Source organism: Coregonus lavaretus (assembly GCF_964263955.1).
Source record: "Coregonus lavaretus genome assembly, chromosome: 1".
In the NCBI taxonomy this organism is placed as follows: Eukaryota; Metazoa; Chordata; class Actinopteri; order Salmoniformes; family Salmonidae; genus Coregonus; species Coregonus lavaretus.
In genome coordinates this window covers 27930494-27951661 of record NC_139988.1, presented here as the reverse complement: position 1 = coordinate 27951661, position 21168 = coordinate 27930494, and the positions used below count along the sequence as shown (strand labels likewise).

General features: G+C 46.5%; 1 protein-coding gene across 1 annotated transcript in view; it reads left to right on the top strand.

Moving 5' to 3' along the window:
- Window positions 1-21168, top strand: part of LOC311139895 (zinc finger matrin-type protein 4-like) — a gene marked incomplete at both ends in the record, with an annotated part of 156977 nt that overhangs the window by 125118 nt on the left and 10691 nt on the right. The window contains one exon of the mRNA XM_084174892.1: window positions 11900-12175. Coding sequence (XP_084031018.1) covers window positions 11900-12175 — 276 coding nt within the window. The remainder of the gene's footprint in view (window positions 1-11899; window positions 12176-21168) is intronic.

Genomic DNA, 21168 nt, shown 5'->3' with positions numbered 1-21168 from the left:
CTCACGTCCTTAGCCAAGGTTGGCCACCAGTACTTTTCGCTAAGGCAGTGCACTGTCCGGCCAATACCAGGGTGTCCAGAGGAGGGTGACGTATGAGAACAATATATGAGACGATCACGAATCTCGAGCGGAACGTACGTCCGCCCCACTGGACACTCCGGAGGAGTAGGGTCGGTGCGTAACGCCCGCTCGATTTCCGCATCGACCTCCCACACCACCGGTGCCACCAGACAAGACTCCGGCAGTATGGGAGTGGGCTCAATGGACCTCTCCTCTGTGTCATATCGCCGGGACAGGGCGTCTGCCTTACCGTTCTGGGATCCTGGGATGTAAGTGAGCTTAAACACAAACCGGGCCAGAAACATGGTCCACCTAGCCTGATGAGGGTTCAGTCTCCTAGCTGCCCGGATGGACTCCAGGTTACGATGTCAGTCAGAATGAGAAAAGGGTGTTGAGCCCCCTCAAGCCAATGCCTCCACACCTTTAGGGCTTGAACCACGGCTAGCAGCTCCCTGTCCCCCACGTCATAATTACGTTACGCCGGGCTGAGCTTCTTAGAGTAAAAAGCGCAGGGCCGGAGTTTAGGGGGCGTGCCTGAGCGTTGAGACAGTACAGCCCCAATACCGGCCTCTGACACGTACACCTCCACCTGGAACGCTAAAGCGGGATCCGGATGCGCCAACACCGGAGCAGAGGTGAACAGGTCCTTCAGTTTACCAAACGCCCTGTCCGCCTCAGCTGGCCCCCCTTCAGCAGGGAGGTGATGGGAACTGCTACCTGTCCAAAACCCCGGATAAACCTCCGGTAGTAATTGGCAAAACCCAAAAACTGCTGCACCTCCTTAACCGTGGTTGGAGTCTGCCAATTACGCACGGCTGAAATGCGGTCAATCTCCATCTCCACCCCTGACGCGGACAATCGATGGCCCAGGAAGGAGATGGACTCCTGGAAAAACAGACATTTCTCTGCCTTGACATACAAGTCATGCTCCAACAGCCTACCCAACACTCGACGCACCAGGGCTACATGCTCGGCTCGTGTAGAAGAGTACACTAGTATGTCGTCAATATACACTACTACACCCTGCCCATGCAAATCCCGGAAGATCTCGGCCACAAAGGATTGGAAGACTGAAGGAGCATTCATTAACCCGTATGGCATGACGAGATACTCATAGTGACCCGAGGTGGTACTAAATGCTGTCTTCCATTCATCTCCCTCCCTAATGCGCACCAAGTTGTAGGCGCTCCTGAGATCCAGTTTTGTGAAGAAACGCGCTCCGTGTATTGATTCCGTCATACTCGCAATCAGAGGGAGTGGATAACTGTATTTCACAGTGATCTGATTGAGAGTACGGTAATCAATACACGGGCACAACCCTCCATCCTTCTTCTTCACAAAAAAGAAACTCGAGGACGCAGGGGAAGTGGAGGGCCGTATGCATCCCTGTCTCAGAGACTCGGCTATGTATGACTCGGCTACCTTCTCCTCTTGAGACAGAGGATACACATGACTACGTGGAAGTGCAGCACCTGCCTGGAGGTCTATCGCACAATCCCCCTGTCTATGAGGTGGAAATCGCGTCGCCCTAGTCTTGCTGAACACGAGTGCCAAATCATCATACTCAGGAGGAATGTGCAGTGCGGGCAATTGGTTCGGACTTTCCACCGTGGTCGACCCTACGGAAACACCTAGACATCGCCCAACACACTGGTTCACACTGGTTCACACACGACAGCGCCGGAAGAAGATGGCTGCCGTTTTACAGCCCTCTAACCAATTGTACTATTATGTGTGTTTTTCCGCGTTATTTGTAATTTATTTTGTACATAATGTTTATGCCATCGTCTCTTATAACCAAAGAGAGCTTCTGGATATCAGGACAGCGATTACTCACCTCGCGTTGGACGAACACTTTTTTTTCAACGAGGCGTTCGCGAAGGATATTCTACAGACTCCAGACAAGGCCCAGATCCCCGTCATTCGCGTGAGGAAGAGACGGAGATACCGTGGACGTAGGTCGGGGTGCCTTGTAAAGATCCGACGGCGAACGAGTAAACTGCCTCTCCCATCAATCCTATTAGCCAACGTTCAAGCTTTGGATAATAAAATGGACGATTTAAGATTACGGTTATCCTACCAACGGGACATTAAAAACTGTAATATCTTATGTTTCACGGAGTCGTGGCTGAATGACAACAATGACAACATTCAGCTAGCAGGCTATACGCTACATCGGCAGGACAGAACGGCAGACTCGGGTAAGACGAGGGGTGGCGGTCTCTGTATTTTTGTAAACAACAGCTGGTGCACAAAATCAAATACTAAGGAAGTCTCAAGGTTTTGCTCGCCTGAGGTAGAGTATCTTATGATAAGCTGTAGACCACACTATTTACCAAGAGAGTTTTCATCTATACTTTTCATAGCTGTCTATTTACCACCACAAACCAATGCTGGCATTAAGATTGCACTGAATGAGTTGTACAAGGCCATTAATCAACAGGAAAACGCTCATCCAGATGCAGCGCTCCTAGTAGCAGGGGACTTTAATGCAGGGAAACTTAAATCCGTTCTACCTCATTTCTACCAGCATGTTAAATGTGCAACCAGAGGGGAAAAAACTCTAGACCACCTTTACTCCACACACAGAGACGCATACAAAGCTCTCCCTCGCCCTCCATTTGGCAAATCTGACCATAACTCTATCCTCCTGATTCCTGCTTATAAGCAAAAACTGAAGCAGGAAGCACCAGTGACTCGGCTAATAAAAAAGTGGTCAGATGACGCAGATGCTAAGCTACAGGACTGTTTTGCTAGCACAGACTGGAACATGTTCAGGGATTCTTCAGACAGCATTGAGGAGTACACCACATCAGTCACTGGCTTCATCAATAAGTGCATCGATGATGTCGTCCCCACAGTGACCGTACGTACATACCCCAACCAGAAGCCATGGATTACAGGAAACATCCGCACTGAGCTAAAGGGTAGAGCTGCCGCTTTCAAGGAACGGGACTCTAACCCGGACGCTTATAAGAAATCCCGCTATGACCTCCGACGAACCATCAAACAGGCAAAGAGTCAATACAGGTCTAAGATTGAATCATACTACACTGGCTCTGACGCTCGTCGGATGTGGCAGGGCTTGAAAACTATTACAGACTACAAAGGGAAGCACAGCCGCGAGCTGCCCAGTGACACAAGCCTACCAGACGAGCTAAACCACTTCTATGCTCGCTTCGAGGCAAGCAACACTGAAGCATGCATGAGAGCACCAGCTGTTCCGGACGACTATGTGATCACGCTCTCCGTAGCCGATGTGAGTAAGACTTTTAAGCAGGTCAACATTCACAAGGCCGCAGGGCCAGACGGATTACCAGGACGTGTACTCCGAGCATGTGCTGACCAACTGGCAAGTGTCTTCACTGACATTTTCAACATGTCCCTGACTGAGTCTGTAATACCAACATGTTTCAAGCAGACCACCATAGTCCCCGTGCCCAAGAACTCTAAGATAACCTGCCTAAATGACTACCGACCCGTGGCACTGACGTCTGTAGCCATGAAGTGCTTTGAAAGACTGGTCATGGCTCACATCAACAGCATAATCCCAGAAACCCTAGACCCACTCCAATTTGCATACCGCCCCAACAGATCCACAGATGATGCAATCTCTATCGCACTCCACAATGCCCTTTCCCACCTGGACAAGAGGAACACCTACGTGAGAATGCTATTCATTGACTACAGCTCAGCATTCAACACCATAGTGCCCTCAAAGCTCATCACTAAGCTAAGGAACCTGGGACTAAACACCTCCCTCTGCAACTGGATCCTGGACTTCCTGACGGGCCGCCCCCAGGTGGTAAGGGTAGGTAACAACACATCTGCCACACTGATCCTCAACACGGGGGCCCCTCAGGGGTGCGTGCTCAGTCCCCTCCTGAACTCTCTGTTCACCCATGACTGCATGGCCAGGCACGACTCCAACACCATCATTAAGTTTGCCGACGACACAACAGTGGTAGGCCTGATCACCGACAACGATGAGACAGCCTATAGGGAGGAGGTCAGAGATCTGGCCGTGTGGTGCCAGGACAACAACCTCTCCCTCAACGTGACCAAGACAAAGGAGATGATTGTGGACTACAGGAAAAAAAAGAGGACTGAGCACGCCCCCATTCTCATCGACGGGGCTGTAGTGGAACAGGTTGAGAGCTTCAAGTTCCTTGGTGTCCACATCACCAACGAACTATCATGGTCCAAACACACCAAGACAGTCGTGAAGAGGGCACGACAAAGCCTATTCCCCCTCAGGAGACTAAAAAGATTTGGCATGGGTCCTCAGATCCTCAAAAAATTCTACAGCTGCACCATCGAGAGCATCCTGACTGGTTGCATCACCGCCTGGTATGGCAACTGCTTGGCCTCTGACCGCAAGGCACTACAGAGGGTAGTGCGTACGGCCCAGTACATCACTGGGGCAAAGCTCCCTGCCATCCAGGACCTCTATACCAGGCGGTGTCAGAGGAAGGCCCTCAAAATTGTCAAAGACTCCAGTCACCCTAGTCATAGACTGTTCTCTCTGCTACCGCACGGCAAGCGGTACCGGAGTGCCAAGTCTAGGTCCAAAAGACTTCTCAACAGCTTCTACCCCCAAGCCATAAGACTCCTGAACAGCTAATCATGGCTACCCGGACTATTTGCACTGCCCCCCCACCCCATCCTTTTTACGCTGCTGCTACTCTGTTAAGTATTTATGCATAGTCACTTTAACTCTACCCACATGTACATATTACCTCAACTAGCCGGTGCCCCCGCACATTGACTATGCAACGGTACCCCCCTGTATATATAGCCTCCCTACTGTCACTTTATTCTATTGTGTATATATAGCCTCCCTACTGTCACTTTATTTTTTACTTCTGCTCTTTTTTTTCTCAACACTTTTTTGTTGTTGTTTTATTCTTACTTTTTTGTTTAAAATAAATGCACTGTTGGTTAAGGGCTGTAAGTAAGCATTTCACTGTAATGTCTGCACCTGTTGTATTCGGCGCATGTGACCAATAAAATTTGATTTGATTTGATTTGGTCAGACCACTCCTTGAGAGCCCTCTGTTGCCACGAAATGGTGGGGTCATGGGCGATTAACCAAGGAAGCCCCAGTACCACGGGATACGCAGGAGAGTCGATCAGATATAACTGAATGATCTCCTCATGACCCCCCTGCGCCTTCATCTTTAGTGGCGCTGTGACCTCCCTAATCAACCCAGATCCCAACGGATGGCTATCTAGGGCATGAATAGGGAAAGGCACATCTACTGGTAGGCGGGGAATCCCTAACTTAACACAAAAATTACGATCAATAAAATTCCCAGCTGCGCCTGAATCGACTAGCGCCTTATACTGGGAATGAGATGCAACCTGGGGAAATATTACTGGTATACACAGGTGAACAACAGAGAGCTCTGGGTGAGTTGGGTGCCTACTCACCTGGAATGACTCCCCAGTGCGTGACCTGTTACCTCGATCCCCTGGAGGCCCTCCCCAGCACCGTACCGCAGTGTGTCCTCTACGACCACAGTTGGTGCAGGAGACGGCCTCCCTCCGGATCTCTCTCCGAGCTCCATAGGGCTCGGCTTGGAGGTGCTGGGGGATGGAATGGACGGCCCCAACTCCGGACGTCCGCGGGTAGCCAGCAGGGTATCCAGACGGATTGACATGTCCACCATCTGGTCGAAGGTTAGATTGGTGTCCCTGCAGGCCAACTCTCGTCGAACGTCCTCTCGCAGGCTGCACCGATAGTGGTCGATGAGGGCCCTCTCATTCCACCCCGCATCCGCCGCTAGAGTCCGGAAGTCCAGGGCGAACTCCTGTGCGCTCCTCTTCCCCTGTCGGAGGTGGAACAGACGCTCCCCCGTCGCTTTACCCTCTGGGGGATGATCGAAAACAGCCCTGAAGCGGCGGGAGAACTCCGCGTAGCTGATGGTGGCGGCGTCTATTCCCCTCCATTCGGCATTGGCCCACTCCAAAGCCTTGCCGGAGAGACAGGAGATGAGGGCGGAAACGCTCTCGTATCCCGAGGGCGCCGGGTGTATGGTTGCCAGGTAGAGTTCCACCTGAAGGAGGAACCCCTGACACCCGGCTGCGGTGCCATCATATGCCCTCGGGAGCGAGAGCCGAATCCCACTGGACTCTGGAGCTGGTATGATGGGGCTGGCCGATGGTGGTGGTAAGGTAGGAGGAGGTGTGGGCAAGCCTCCTCTTTCCCATCGGCGCAGGGTGTCCATGACGTCTTGCATGGCGGAGCCGAGTCGCTGGATCATGGCGTCCTGGCTGCTGACCCGATCCTCCAGTGACTCGGTCACCGCCGCTGCTCCTGCTGACTCCATAGGTGGTGTGTTATTCTGTCAAGAGTGCTGATGTGGATGCGGTGGTGAAGTCAAGCGCAGGACACAGAGGATAAGTCAGGACGACTTTACTAATAAACTCTATAGGTACACAAAATAAACGGCCTCAAAACACTAGAGGCGAACAAATACGCGGAGTGCGTAAAACAACACGAATAGCCAAGGTACCGAACCTATACATTCAAGACAAGAGGACAATAACACACAAATGCAAACATAACACAGGGGAACTTATAGGTGACATAATCAATACAGAATACGAAACAGGTGCACCAACTAGACATGACAAAACAAACATCGAAAACATCAAGCGGTAGTAGCTAGTACTCCGGGGACGACGAACGCCGAAGCCTGCCTGAGCAAGGAGGAGGAGCAGCCTCGGTGGCATCCGTGACAGTGGCAAAGAGCTTCCTAGGGTTAGAGGCAGATGCTTGGAATTTAGAGTGGTAGAAAGTGGCTTTAGCAGCAGAAACAGATGAAGAAAATGTAGAGAGGATGGAGTGAAAAGATGCCAGGTCCGAAAGGGAGTCTAGTTTTCCTCCATTTCCGCAATGAGTCATCAAGCCACGGAGCTGGAGGGGAGGACCGAGCCGGCCGGGAGGATAGGGGACATAGAGAGTCAAAGGATGCAGAAAGGGAGGAGAGGAGGGTTGAGGAGGCAGAATCAGGAGATAGGAGGGAGAAGGATTGAGCAGAGGGAAGAGATGATAGGATGGAAGAGGAGAGAGTAGCGGGAGAGAGAGAGCGAAGGTTGCGACGGCGCATTACCATCTGAGTAGGGGCAGAGTGAGTAGTGTTGGAGGAGAGCGAGAGAGAAAAGGATACAAAGTAGTGGTCGGAGACATGGAGGGGAGTTGCAGTGAGATTAGTAGAAGAACAGCATCTAGTAAAGATGAGGTCAAGCGTATTGCCTGCCTTGTGAGAAGGGGGGGACGGTGAGAGGGTGAGGTCAAAAGAGGAGAAGAGTGGAAAGAAGGAGGCAGAGAGAAATGAGTCAAAGGTAGACGTAGGGAGGTTGAAGTCCCCCAGAACTGTGAGGGGTGAGCCATCCTCAGGAAAGGAACTTATCAAGGCGTCAAGCTCATTGATGAACTCTCCAAGGGAACCTGGAGGGCGATAAATGACAAGGATATTAAGCTTAAATGGGCTAGTGACTGTGACAGCATGGAATTCAAATGAGGAGATAGACAGATGGGTCAGGGGAAAAATAGAGAATGTCCACTTGGGAGAGATGAGGATTCCTGTGCCACCACCCCGCTGACTAGATGCTCTCGGGGTATGCGAGAACACATGGTCAGACGAGGAGAGAGCAGTAGGAGTAGCAGTGTTTTCAGTGGTAATCCATGTTTCCGTCAGCGCCAAGAAGTCGAGGGACTGGAGGGTAGCATAGGCTGAGATGAACTCTGCCTTGTTGGCAGCAGAACGGCAGTTCCAGAGGCTGCCTGAGACCTGGAACTCCACGTGGGTGGTGCGTGCGACCACCAGGTTAGAGATGCAGCAGCCACGCGGTGTGAGGCGTTGGTATAGCCTGTGCGGAGAGGAGAGAACAGGGATAGACAGAGGCATAGTTGACAGGCTACAGAAAATGGCTACAATAATGCAAAGGAGATCGGAATGAAATGAACTAAACATCTGGGAAAGGAGAGAGCGGGGCCTCCCTCACCACAACACCCAAATATAACTCTCCCAACTTCCACCTCAGAAACTATAATTGTTGTAAACTACAGCGGTTCAATGTTTTCTAGGAATAGACTAACTTAGTTTATCCAGCTAGCTATGCAATGCATACTCAGATGCACAAACATACACATACAGTCCACACATTTGGATGCACTCCCACTCACACACACACCTTTACATGCATACACGCACACACACCCTCACGCAAACATACACAGCTCACACTTTCAAATGCATGCTCTAACACGTCATACCCTAATGCAGTCATCCTCACACAAAAACACTCACACACACTCCCCTGTGTGTCTGGCGTCTGTGAGTCATGAGTGACCTGTTGTATCGCTCCATGCCACACGCACACACAGACACACACAGACACACACACACACACACATACACACACACACACAGAGACAAACATGCACACACACAACACACTCACAACACACACACACCACAGTCTGTGACCCCGGATCACATCCTGTCGGCACCAGGGCTATTAATGGACTGTCTCCATGGTAACCAGGCTGCCATTTTAAAACAGGGTCACCTGGAAGACATCCACTTCTCTTTTTTATCTTTACAGAAGATGTGGGGGAAGAGAGGACTGTCTGATGAATGGACACACACACTCACACTACATGACCAAAAGTATGTGGACACCTGCTTGACGAACATCTCATTCCAAAATCATGGGCATTAATATGGAGTTGGTCCCCCCTTTACTGCTATAACAGCATCCACTCTTCTGTCATGCTGAAACAGGAAAGGCCTTCCCTAAACTGTTACCACAAAGTTGGAAGCACAGAATTGTCTAGAATGTCAATGTATGCTGTAGCGTTAAGATTTCCCTTCACTGGAACTAAGACGCCTAGCCCGAACCAAGAAAAACAGCCCCAGACCATTATTCCTCCTCCACCGAAATTTACAGTTGACACTATGCATTGGGGCAGGTAGTGTTCTCCTGGCATCCACCAAACCCAGATTCGTCTGTCAGACTGCCAGATGGTGAAGCGTGATTCATCACTCCAGAGAACGCGTTTCCACTGCTCCAAAGTCCAATGGCGGCGAGCTTTACAACACTTCAGCTGACGCTTGGCATTGCGCATGGTGATCTTAGGGTTGTGTGCAGCAGCTCGGCCATGGAAACCCATTTCATGAAGTTTCCAACAAACAGTTAATGTGCTGATGTTGCTTCCAGAGGCAGTTTGGAACTTGGTAGTGAGTGTTGCAACCGAGGAAAGACGATTTTTACGCGCTACACGCTTCAGCACTCGCCGGTCCCGTTCTGTGAGCTTTTGTGGCCTACCACTTCGAGCCTGCGCTGTTGTTGCTCCTAGATGTTTCCACTTCACAATAACAGCACTTACAGTTGACCGGGGCAGCACTAGCAGGGCAGAAATTTGACAAACTGACTTGTTGGAAAGGTGGCATCCTATGACAGTGCCACTTTGAAAGTCATTGATCTCTTCAGTAAGGCCATTCTGCTGCTAATGTTTGTCTATGGAGATTGCATGGCTGTGTGCTCGATTTTATTCACCTGTCAGCAACGGGTGTGGCTGAAATAGCCTAATCCACTGATTTGAAGGGGTGTCCACATATGTTTGTTTATAGTGTATTAGCAACCAAACAAACGACCCACATACACAAAACATATAACACACACACAAAACACACTGACAAGCACACATGTGATTTACACATATACAGTGGGGAAAAAAAGTATTTAGTCAGCCACCAGTTGTGCAAGTTCTCCCACTTAAAAAGATGAGAGAGGCCTGTAATTTTCATCATAGGTACACGTCAACTATGACAGACAAATTGAGAAAAAAAATCCAGAAAATCACATTGTTGGATTTTTAATGAATTTATTTGCAAATTATGGTGGAAAATAAGTATTTGGTCACCTACCAACAAGCAAGATTTCTGGCTCTCACAGACCTGTAACTTCTTCTTTAAGAGGCTCCTCTGTCCTCCACTCGTTACCTGTATTAATGGCACCTGTTTGAACTTGTTATCAGTATAAAAGACACTTGTCCACAACCTCAAACAGTCACACTCCAAGCTCCACTATGGCCAAGACCAAAGAGCTGTCAAAGGACACCAGAAACAAAATTGTAGACCTGCACCTGGCTGGGAAGACTGAATCTGCAATAGGTAAGCAGCTTGGTTTGAAGAAATCAACTGTGGGAGCAATTGTTAGGAAATGGAAGACATACAAGTCCACTGATAATCTCCCTCGATCTGGGGCTCCACGCAAGATCTCACCCCGTGGGGTCAAAATGATCACAAGAACGTTGAGCAAAAATCCCAGAACCACACGGGGGGACCTAGTGAATGACCTGCAGAGAGCTGGGACCAAAGTAACAAAGCCTACCATCAGTAACACACTACGCCGCCAGGGACTCAAATCCTGCAGTGCCAGACGTGTCCCCCTGCTTAAGCCAGTACATGTCCAGGCCCGTCTGAAGTTTGCTAGAGTGCATTTGGATGATCCAGAACAGGATTGGGAGAATGTCATATGGTCAGATAAAACCAAAATAGAACTTTTTGGGTAAAAACTCAACTCGTCGTGTTTGGAGGACAAAGAATGCTGAGTTGCATCCAAAGAACACCATACCTACTGTGAAGCATGGGGGTGGAAACATCATGCTTTGGGGCTGTTTTTCTGCAAAGGGACCAGGACGACTGATCCGTGTAAAGGAAAGAATGAATGGGGCCATGTATCGTGAGATTTTGAGTGATAACCTCCTTCCATCAGCAAAGGCATTGAAGATGAAACATCGCTGGGTCTTTCAGCATGACAATGATCCCAAACACACCGCCCGGGCAACGAAGGAGTGGCTTCGTAAGAAGCATTTCAAGGTCCTGGAGTGGCCTAGCCAGTCTCCAGATCTCAACCCCATAGAAAATCTTTGGAGGGAGTTGAAAGTCCGTGTTGCCCACCGACAGCCCCAAAACATCACTGCTCTAGAGGAGATCTGCATGGAGGAATGGGCCAAAATACCAGCAACAGTGTGTGAAAACCTTGTGAAGACTTACAGAAAACGTTTGACCTGTGTCATTGCCAACAAAGGGTATATAACAAAGTATTGAGAAACTTTTGTTATTGACCAAATACTTATTTTCCACCATAATTTGCAAATAAATTCATAAAAAATCCTACAATGTGATTTTCTGAATTTTATTTTCTCATTTTGTCTGTCGTAGTTGACGTGTACCTATGATGAAAATTACAGGCCTCTCTCATCTTTTTAAGTGGGAGAACTTGCACAATTGGTGGCTGACTAAATACTTTTTTTCCCCACTGTACACACACACACACACACACACACACACATTACCTCCACAGTCTGAGAGTAAGATGGCTGTTGGCCTTTCTCTGACCCTCATCTGGCCTTCATAGATCAGGCCGGGAGCAATCTATCGCTCTGTGCTCGCAGCAGTCCCCTGTGAGGTGGTCTGGCCAGGTACCTTATTGGCTGTGTGTGTGTGCGTGTGTGCGCGTTAGTGTGACTCTCGACACCACGCTAATGTTTTAATGTAGATGTAATTTCCAATGGACTCATTGCAACAATTGGAATTGATTAATGTTTGTAGTCTTATTTATTTGAGATGATTTTAATGTGCTCTTCTCCCTTTTTTCTCCTCCCTCCTCCTTTTCCTCCCTCCCTTCTGTTTATATTGTTGTCTCTTCTCTTCTCCTTCCTGCCCTCCTCTCTCCCCCTCCCTTAATTTTCCTATCACCCTCCCTCTCCCTTTCTTCCCGCCCCCTTCTGTCTCCTCTCCCTTTTCCCTCACTCCCCCAGACTCATCCCCCTCCACCCCCCAGCCCAGTGACCCCACCCCTCCCCATCATCCTCCTGCCCTACCATGGCCCTCCTCTCTACCACACCCGGTGGCGGTGGTGGGTAGTGGTGGTGGGAGTGGTGAGACAGGGAAGTACTGCTGTCTGTGTGGAGCCTGGTTCAACAATCCTCTGATGGCCCAGCAACACTATGAGGGGAAAAAACATCGCAGGAACGCAGCCAGAGTGCGACTACTGGAGCAGCTAGCTGGCAGTCTGGACGCTACTGAAACTACAGGTGAGGAGACAAAGGTTAGAGGTCAGGCATTAAGGGTTAAAGTTAGGCTTAGCAGCACTGCGAGGGAAAGAAACACTACAGGAACATAGCATGGTATAACTGGAGCAACTGGCAAGACATTTGGACAGTGGTGGTAGGATCCATATGTATAATTTTGGATTATAATACTTTATAAGAAGTGTTTTTAAATGTTGCACTTGTTTTTTAAAAGCTTTATAAAGAATTCATAGAGATTGGACTTTTGCATCACACTCAATTGAACTAAAGTCATAAAATAGCAGATCAATAGATACATTAATCACAGAGCAAACAAGTGCTGTTCATTCTGCATTTTATATGACACACACACATTACATAACTTGATATTTATTCTGTTGGCAGGCTGGCCTGTTATAAGCTGTTTCCATAGTAAACTGCTTGTGTTATTTTCCTATCACACACACGTGCACTCACACACACACACACACACACACACACACACACACACACATACATACATACACACACACACAGACACACAAAGGCACACACACACAGATGGTGAGTGAGGGGGAAAGCTGTCCCGGTTAAGTACCCTGTGTGCACCTGATGCCACTCAATCAAGACTAATATAATAATAATCAACAGATATGAGTGAGTGGGTGCAACAATATGGCCCAGTTTACAGTCTAACGCACTGTATTATATCATAGTGATGTAGCGATTGAGGCAGGATCAGCAAGAGTGGGACTTGAACCAGAGACCCTCTAGTTAACGGAACAATAAGGGCCTGAACAAGACTGTGCTAGCGTGCTGAGCTAAGACCTATAGGAATTAACTATGGGGAGTAGGACATGTTGAACATTTGAAATAGAGAGAAGACCGATAAGCACAGAGGAATACAGTGAGATAGTCACTTTAACTCTACCCATATGTACATATTAACTCAATTACCTCGACTAACCTGTGCCCCCGCACATTGACTCTGTACCGGTACCTCCTGTATATATCCTCCCTACTGTTATTTTATTTTAGTGCTGCTCTTTAATTATTTGTGTTTTTATTTTTTACTTTTATTTCTTACTTCACTTATTTTTCTTAAAACTGCATTGTTGGTTAAGGCTTGTAAGTAAGCATTTCACTGTAAGGTCTACAACTGTTGTATTCGGCGCATGTGGCAAATAACATTTGATTTGATTTGAGAGGGAATTTAGGCCCTTGTAAGGGTTGGTGTGAGGTGTAACCCAGGTGCGATGCAGGATAGACAGTATGGACAGATGGTGAAACAAGGATCTTTACTGGTGGTCCCAAAACCAGGATACAAAATAACGGACTTAAATAAAGGAGGAGCAAATTGGTCTCCAAAAACAGGCTGACAGCAAACATACGAAACACTAACTACGACTGAAAACAACAATGAAACAGGGAGAACACTTCTCAAGTACCTGTACATACGTCTCGCGATCAGACACTGATTAGTACTGTTTGGCATCGAGAAACTAGAGCAAGGGAACACAGGGAAGTGAGGGCATAAATACACAGGTGACACTAATAGGATCATGATTAGTCCAGACTGTGAGTGAGGAGGTGCTTAAGGTTGTCGGAGGATGACACCTAGTGGGTCGCTCCAGAACTGCAACCCCCTCCTGTAACAGGCCCTATTGCTATTAATCATCTATATTATTATTATATTAACCTTTATTTAACTAGGCAAGTCAGTTAAGAACAAATTCTTATTTACAATGACGGCCTACTCTGGCCGAACCCAGAGCCAATTGTGCGCCGCCCTATGGGACTCCCAATCACGGCCAGGTTGTGATACAGCCTGGAATCGAACCAGGGTCTGTAGTGACCCCAATTGCACTGAGATGCAGTGCCTTAGACCGCTGCGCCACTCGGGTGTGAATTTTCTTATTTTTCCATTCCCTTTCCTCAACTTCTATCCCGTTCTCAGTCCCCCTCTTCTTGTTTTTGAATCATATTCTTTGCTGTACATCCCTCCCAGTCTTTCACTGTTCTGTGTGCATGTGTATGCGTGTGAGTGTGTGTGTGTGTGTGGGTGTGTGTGTGTGGGTTCATGTATCCCTAAGGACTACTAGCGGGGTACTAATCATGTCATTCATCATCCTCAATAGCTTCCCATGCATTGCAGCTGACACACACACACACACACACACACACACACACACACACACACACACACACACACTGTGATCTGATTTGATCGCTCCACCTACACACTGTACAATATGACCCTAAGTGATCTATTACACTAGTGTAGGTGGGAGTGAAACAGCATGTTTCTTTTAATCATGACATAAATGATTCTATATATTTTATATTATATAGAATTACAAGTGACTCAGTGCCCTGTGCAGACAAGTCAAACCACCGAAAAAGGAAACACACCTACAGTGCCTTCAGAAAGTATTCACACCCCTTGACCTTTTCCACATTTTGTTGTGTTACAACCTGAATTTAAAAAGGATTAAATAGAGATTTCTTTTTTGTCACTGGCCCACACACAATACCCCATAATGTCAAAGTGGAATTATGTTTTTCGAAATTTTAACTAAGTAATAAAAAATGAAAAGCTGAAATGTCAATAAGTATTCAACCCCTTTGTTATGGAAAGCCTAAATAAGTTCAGGAGTAAACATTTGCTTATAGACCCCCTAAAGTCTAATGACACACCGGTGCTTCAATCTAAGTAACATAATAAAAAAATCCCCATCAAAATCTGTCCGTTTTAGCTAGAGATATATATTTTTTGTTGCATGGGCTGCGTCTCAATCCACCACTTCTGCCCATGGCCCCATCCTGCATCGGCAGTGGAAAGTGGCAGAGCTACAGCGCTGTTTGTCAGACTAGGAGACATCCCAAAAATCGGTTTTCTAATGGAAACACTTTAGCATCTGAATGGTTTGTAGACTCCCACGAACACGACGGTGTTCTCTGTTTTGCTCTACGACCCCCACAACTGTCATGGGTCTCGTCTGAAGTCGGCAATGCTGATGTGCCAACTTTTGTCTGTAGCGTCTGTCACGATCGTTTACGGACGAGAAGGACCAAGGCGCAGCGTGATACGCATTCATATTACTTGACGACTAAACACACGACAAAACAACAAACGAAACGTGAAGTCCAAGGTAACACACAAACAGACCTTACACGGAACAAGATCCCACACCCCACTAGTGCCAACAGGCTACCTAAGTATGGTCCCCAATCAGAGACAACGAGCTACAGCTGCCTCTGATTGGGAACCACCCTGGCCAACATAGATCTAAACGATCTAGAAACTAACATAGACAAACCCAACACAGAAAATACACACCCTGACTCAACAAATACAAGTCCCTTGAGTCAGGGCGTGACAGCGTCCAAACTGTTACTAACTAATATGACCCCACATTCTCTGTTTTGCTCTACGACCCCCACAAGTGTCACGGGACTCGTCTAAAGGTAACCCATAAAAATGAATGGAAGAATGGAGGTAGTTTTGTGCCAACAAAAATAAGGGATGAAATGTGTCCAAAAATATATATATATTTCCTGACCTTTCTTATATCTCCTAGATATAGGACAGACACTTCAAAACCTTATTCCTTTTTATGTCTTTTTTGACTGTCTTTTTTTTGCCATTTATGAATGTGTTATTCAATGCAATCTATGGGCTATAGTAGTAAAGGTCAAATTCAATTAACTAAAAAAAAATTTATACCTAAAGGGGTCCTAAAAATCCAAATCAAATAGCTAAATTATGCATGGTATGACCTTCTTAAAACAATTCCATATGTCAGCTTAGACATTGTGTGTAGATGGGTGAGAAAACAAAACAAAATGTGGAATTAGTCAAGGGGTTTGAATACTTTCTGACGGCACTTTGTTATTCAACATAACTATATTATTTCAAAATGGCTTTATGCTCCATGCAACAGTATACATTTTTTAATACAGCTTTTCTATTGTTTTGTAATGCATTCCATTTTATACTGGCATTCTCACCTGGTGTAACTCTCAGTCAGTGAATAGTATATACAGTGGGGAAAAAAAGTACTTAGTCAGCCACCAATTGTGCAAGTTCTCCCACTTAAAAAGATGAGAGAGGCCTGTAATTTTCATCATAGGTACACGTCAACTATGACAGACAAAATGAGAAAAACAATTCCAGAAAATCACATTGTAGGATTTTTCATGAATTTATTTCCAAATTATGGTGGAAAATAAGTATTTGGTCAATAACAAAAGTTTCTCAATACTTTGTTATATACCCTTTGTTGGCAATGACACAGGTCAAATGTTTTCTGTAAGTCTTCACAAGGTTTTCACACACTGTTGCTGGTATTTTGGCCCATTCCTCCATGCAGATCTCCTCTAGAGCAGTGATGTTTTGGGGCTGTCGCTGGGCAACACGGACATTCAACTCCCTCCAAAGATTTTCTATGGGGTTGAGATCTGGAGACTGGCTAGGCCACTCCAGGACCTTGAAATGCTTCTTACGAATCCACTCCTTCGTTGCCCGGGCGGTGTGTTTGGGATCATTGTCATGCTGAAAGACCCAGTCACGTTTCATCTTCAATGCCCTTGCTGATGGAAGGAGGTTTTCATTCAAAATCTCACGATACATGGCCCCATTCATTCTTTCCTTTACACGGATCAGTCGTCCTGGTCCCTTTGCAGAAAACAGCCCCAAAGCATGATGTTTCCACCCCCATGCTTCACAGTAGGTATGGTGTTCTTTGGATGCAACTCAGCATTCTTTGTCCTCCAAACACGACGAGTTGAGTTTTTACCAAAAAGTTATATTTTGGTTTCATCTGACCATATAACATTCTCCCAATCCTCTTCTGGATCATCCAAATGCACTCTAGCAAACTTCAGACGGGCCTGGACATGTACTGGCTTAAGCAGGGGGACACGTCTGGCACTGCAGGATTTCAGTCCCTGGCGGTGTAGTGTGATACTGATGGTAGGCTTTGTTACTTTGGTCCCAGTTCTCTGCAGGTCATTCACTAGGTCCCCCTGTGTGGTTCTGGGATTTTTGCTCACCGTTCTTGTGATCATTTTGACCCCACGGGGTGAGATCTTGCGTGGAGCCCCAGATCGAGGGAGATTATCAGTGGTCTTGTATGTCTTCCATTTCCTAATAATTGCTCCCACAGTTGTTTTCTTCAAACCAAGCTGCTTACCTATTGCAGATTCAGTCTTCCCAGCCTGGTGCAGGTCTACAATTTTGTTTCTGGTGTCCTTTGACAGCTCTTTGGTCTTGGCCATAGTGGAGTTTGGAGTGTGACTGTTTGAGGTTGTGGACAGGTGTCTTTTATACTGATAACAAGTTCAAACAGGTGCCATTAATACAGGTAACGAGTGGAGGACAGAGGAGCCTCTTAAAGAAGAAGTTACAGGTCTGTGAGAGCCAGAAATCTTGCTTGTTTGTAGGTGACCAAATACTTATTTTCCACCATAATTTGCAAATAAATTCATAAAAAATCCTACAATGTGATTTTCTGGAATTTCTTTTCTCAATTTGTCTGTCATAGTTGACGTGTACCTATGATGAAAATTACAGGCCTCTCTCATCTTTTTAAGTGGGAGAACTTGCACAATTGGTGGCTGACTAAATACTTTTTTTCCCCACTGTATATTCATGGGCCAGATAAATGCAGTATGGGTTATATAATTATATATTATTCTATTACTCTCTCACGCACATGCGCACACACACACACACACTCACCCTTACACGCACACACACACACACACATCCACAAACACACCCATACTGTATGCTCATAAAAGCTCTACAGTCTCACTGCAGAATTAGACGTTTATTTAAGTTTCTCCAAACGTCAAATTTAGAAGATTAAGGGTTAATGTTTTGGAAAAGGTTAAAACATTACGTTTAGGCAATCATTCCGAATGTTTAAAGTAAGGGTTAAGGTTTAGGATAGGGTAAAAAAACAACAACAACAACAAAAAACAGGTGGTTACCACTGGGATCGAACACACAACCTTCTGATCCAGAGTCATACATCCGCCACCCTCGTCCACAACACCCTAGCAAAACCCAAGCCTACTTGATGTTAATAGCGCTTACTGTTGCCCTTAGTGGCCGGTTTTGAAGGCATTTACCTACGTCCTCAGGAATTTCGAAGTCACTCTTGAGTGATGTGCCTGAAAACCAAGCATGCATGCATACATACACGATCTCATACATCTACATGTACACATTGCTCTATCCTGAGTGATGCATCTGCAGATTCACCACTCCTGGGTTTAATTAGGTTAAATTATAACACAACCAGCACACACACTCACACAAACATTCTCTGTGTGTAATTAGCATGGATTAGAACACGCTGTGGCCTCCCGCCGTATTGCATTATTAACTACGCACCATGTGGGGACACAGTGTGTGTGTGTGTGTGTGTGTGTGTACGTGTCTGTGTACGTGTCTGTGTGTGTGTGTGTTAGCATTCGGTCAGCTCGGGCCCATCGTGTCGGAAACAATAATAAAAAAATGGCTTATCAATGGAAACAAGCACGCAGCATTGACATCACTCACACACGGTGACACACACATATACATACAGTGGGGAAAAAAAGTATTTAGTCAGCCACCAATTGTGCAAGTTCTCCCACTTAAAAAGATGAGAGAGGCCTGTAATTTTCATCATAGGTACACGTCAACTATGACAGACAAATTGAGGAAAAAAAATCCAGAAAATCATATTGTAGGATTTTTTATGAATTTATTTGCAAATTATGGTGGAAAATAAGTATTTGGTCACCTACAAACAAGCAAGATTTCTGGCTCTCACAGACCTGTAACTTCTTCTTTAAGAGGCTCCTCTGTCCTCCACTCGTTACCTGTATTAATGGCACCTGTTTGAACTTGTTATCAGTATAAAAGACACCTGTCCACAACCTCAAACAGTCACACTCCAAACTCCACTATGGCCAAGACCAAAGAGCTGTCAAAGGACACCAGAAACAAAATTGTAGACCTGCACCAGGCTGGGAAGACTGAATCTGCAATAGGTAAGCAGCTTGGTTTAAAGAAATCATCTGTGGGAGCAATTATTAGGAAATGGAAGACATACAAGACCACTGATAATCTCCCTCGATCTGGGGCTCCACGCAAGATCTCACCCCGTGGGGTCAAAATGATCACAAGAACGGTGTTGCATCCAAAGAACACCATACCTACTGTGAAGCATGGGGGTGGAAACATCATGCTTTGGGGCTGTTTTCTGCAAAGGGACCAGGACGACTGATCCGTGTAAAGGAATGAATGAATGGGGCCATGTATTGTGAGATTTTGAGTGAAAACCTCCTTCCATCAGCAAGGGCATTGAAGATGAAACGTGGCTGGGTCTTTCAGCATGACAATGATCCCAAACACACTGCCCGGGCAACGAAGCAGTGGCTTCGTAAGAATCATTTCAAGGTCCTGGAGTGGCCTAGCCAATCTCCAGATCTCAACCCCATAGAACATCTTTGGAGGGAGTTGAAAGTCCGTGTTGCCCAGCGACAGCCCCAAAACATCACTGCTCTAGAGATCTGCATGGAGGAATGGGCCAAAATACCAGCTACAGTGTGTGAAAACCTTGTGAAGACGTTTGACCTGTGTCATTGCCAACAAAGGGTATATAACAAAGTATTGAGAAACTTTTGTTATTGACCAAATACTTATTTTCCACCATAATTTGCAAATAAATTAATTAAAAATACTACAATGTGATTTTCTGGATTTTTTTTTCTATTTTTGTCTGTCATAGTTAATGTGTACCTATGATGAAAATTACAGGCCTCTTTCATCTTTTTAAGTGGGAGAACTTGCACAATTGGTGGCTGACTAAATACTTTTTTCCCCCACTGTATACAAACACATACACTATAAATACAAGAGCATCTGCCATTCGGCTATTTCAGTCACACCCATTGCTGACAGCTGTATAAAATCGAGCACACAGCCATGCAATCTCCATAGACAAACATTGGCAGTAGAATGGCCTTACTGAAGAGCTCAGTGACTTTCAACGTGGCACCGTCATAGGATGCCACCTTTCCAACAAGTCAGTTCGTCAAATTTCTGCCCTACTAGAGCTGCCTCGGTCAACTGTAAGTGCTGTTATTGTGAAGTGGAACCGTCTAGGAGCAATAACGGTGCAGCCACGATGTGGTAGGCCACACAAGCTCACAGAACGCGACCGCCGAGTGCTGAAGCGTGTGGCGTGTAAAAATTGTCTGTCCTAGGTTGCAACACTCACTACCAAGTTCCAAACTGCCTCTGGAAGAAACGTCAGCCCAATTACTGTTCGTCGGAATGAATGCATAGTACCAACTGTAAAGTTTGGTTGAGGATGAATAATGGTATGTGGCTGTTTTTCATTGATCGGGCTAGGCCCCTTAGTTCCAGTGAAGGGAAATCTTAGCGCTGCAGCATAAAATGACATTCTAGACAATTCTGGTTTTCCAACTTTGTGGCAACAGATTGGGAAGGCTCTTTCCTGTATCAGCATGACAATGCACTCGTGCACAAAGCGAGGTCCATACAGAAATGGTTTGTCGAGATCGGTGTGGAAGAACTTGACTGGCCTGCACAGAGCCCTGACCTCAACCCCATCTAACACCTTTGGGATGAATTGGAACACAGACTGTGAGCCAGGCCTAATCGCCCAACATCAGTGCCCGACCTCACTAATGCCCTTGTGGCTGAATGGAAGCAGGTCTCCGCAGCAATGTTCCAACATCTAGTGGAAAGCCTTCCCAGAAGAGTGGAGGCTGTTATAGCAGCAAAGGTGGCACCAACTCTATATTAATGTCCATGATTTTGGAATGAGATATTCGACGAGCAGGTGCCCACATACTTTTGGTCATGTATTGTATATGTACACACATTTCCCCTCTAAAAAAAATGACAAAACAATTATAAGCTGAGGAAGAAAAAAGGAGGATGACGTCAATCATCTCTGTCACCACACACACACATACACATACACATACAC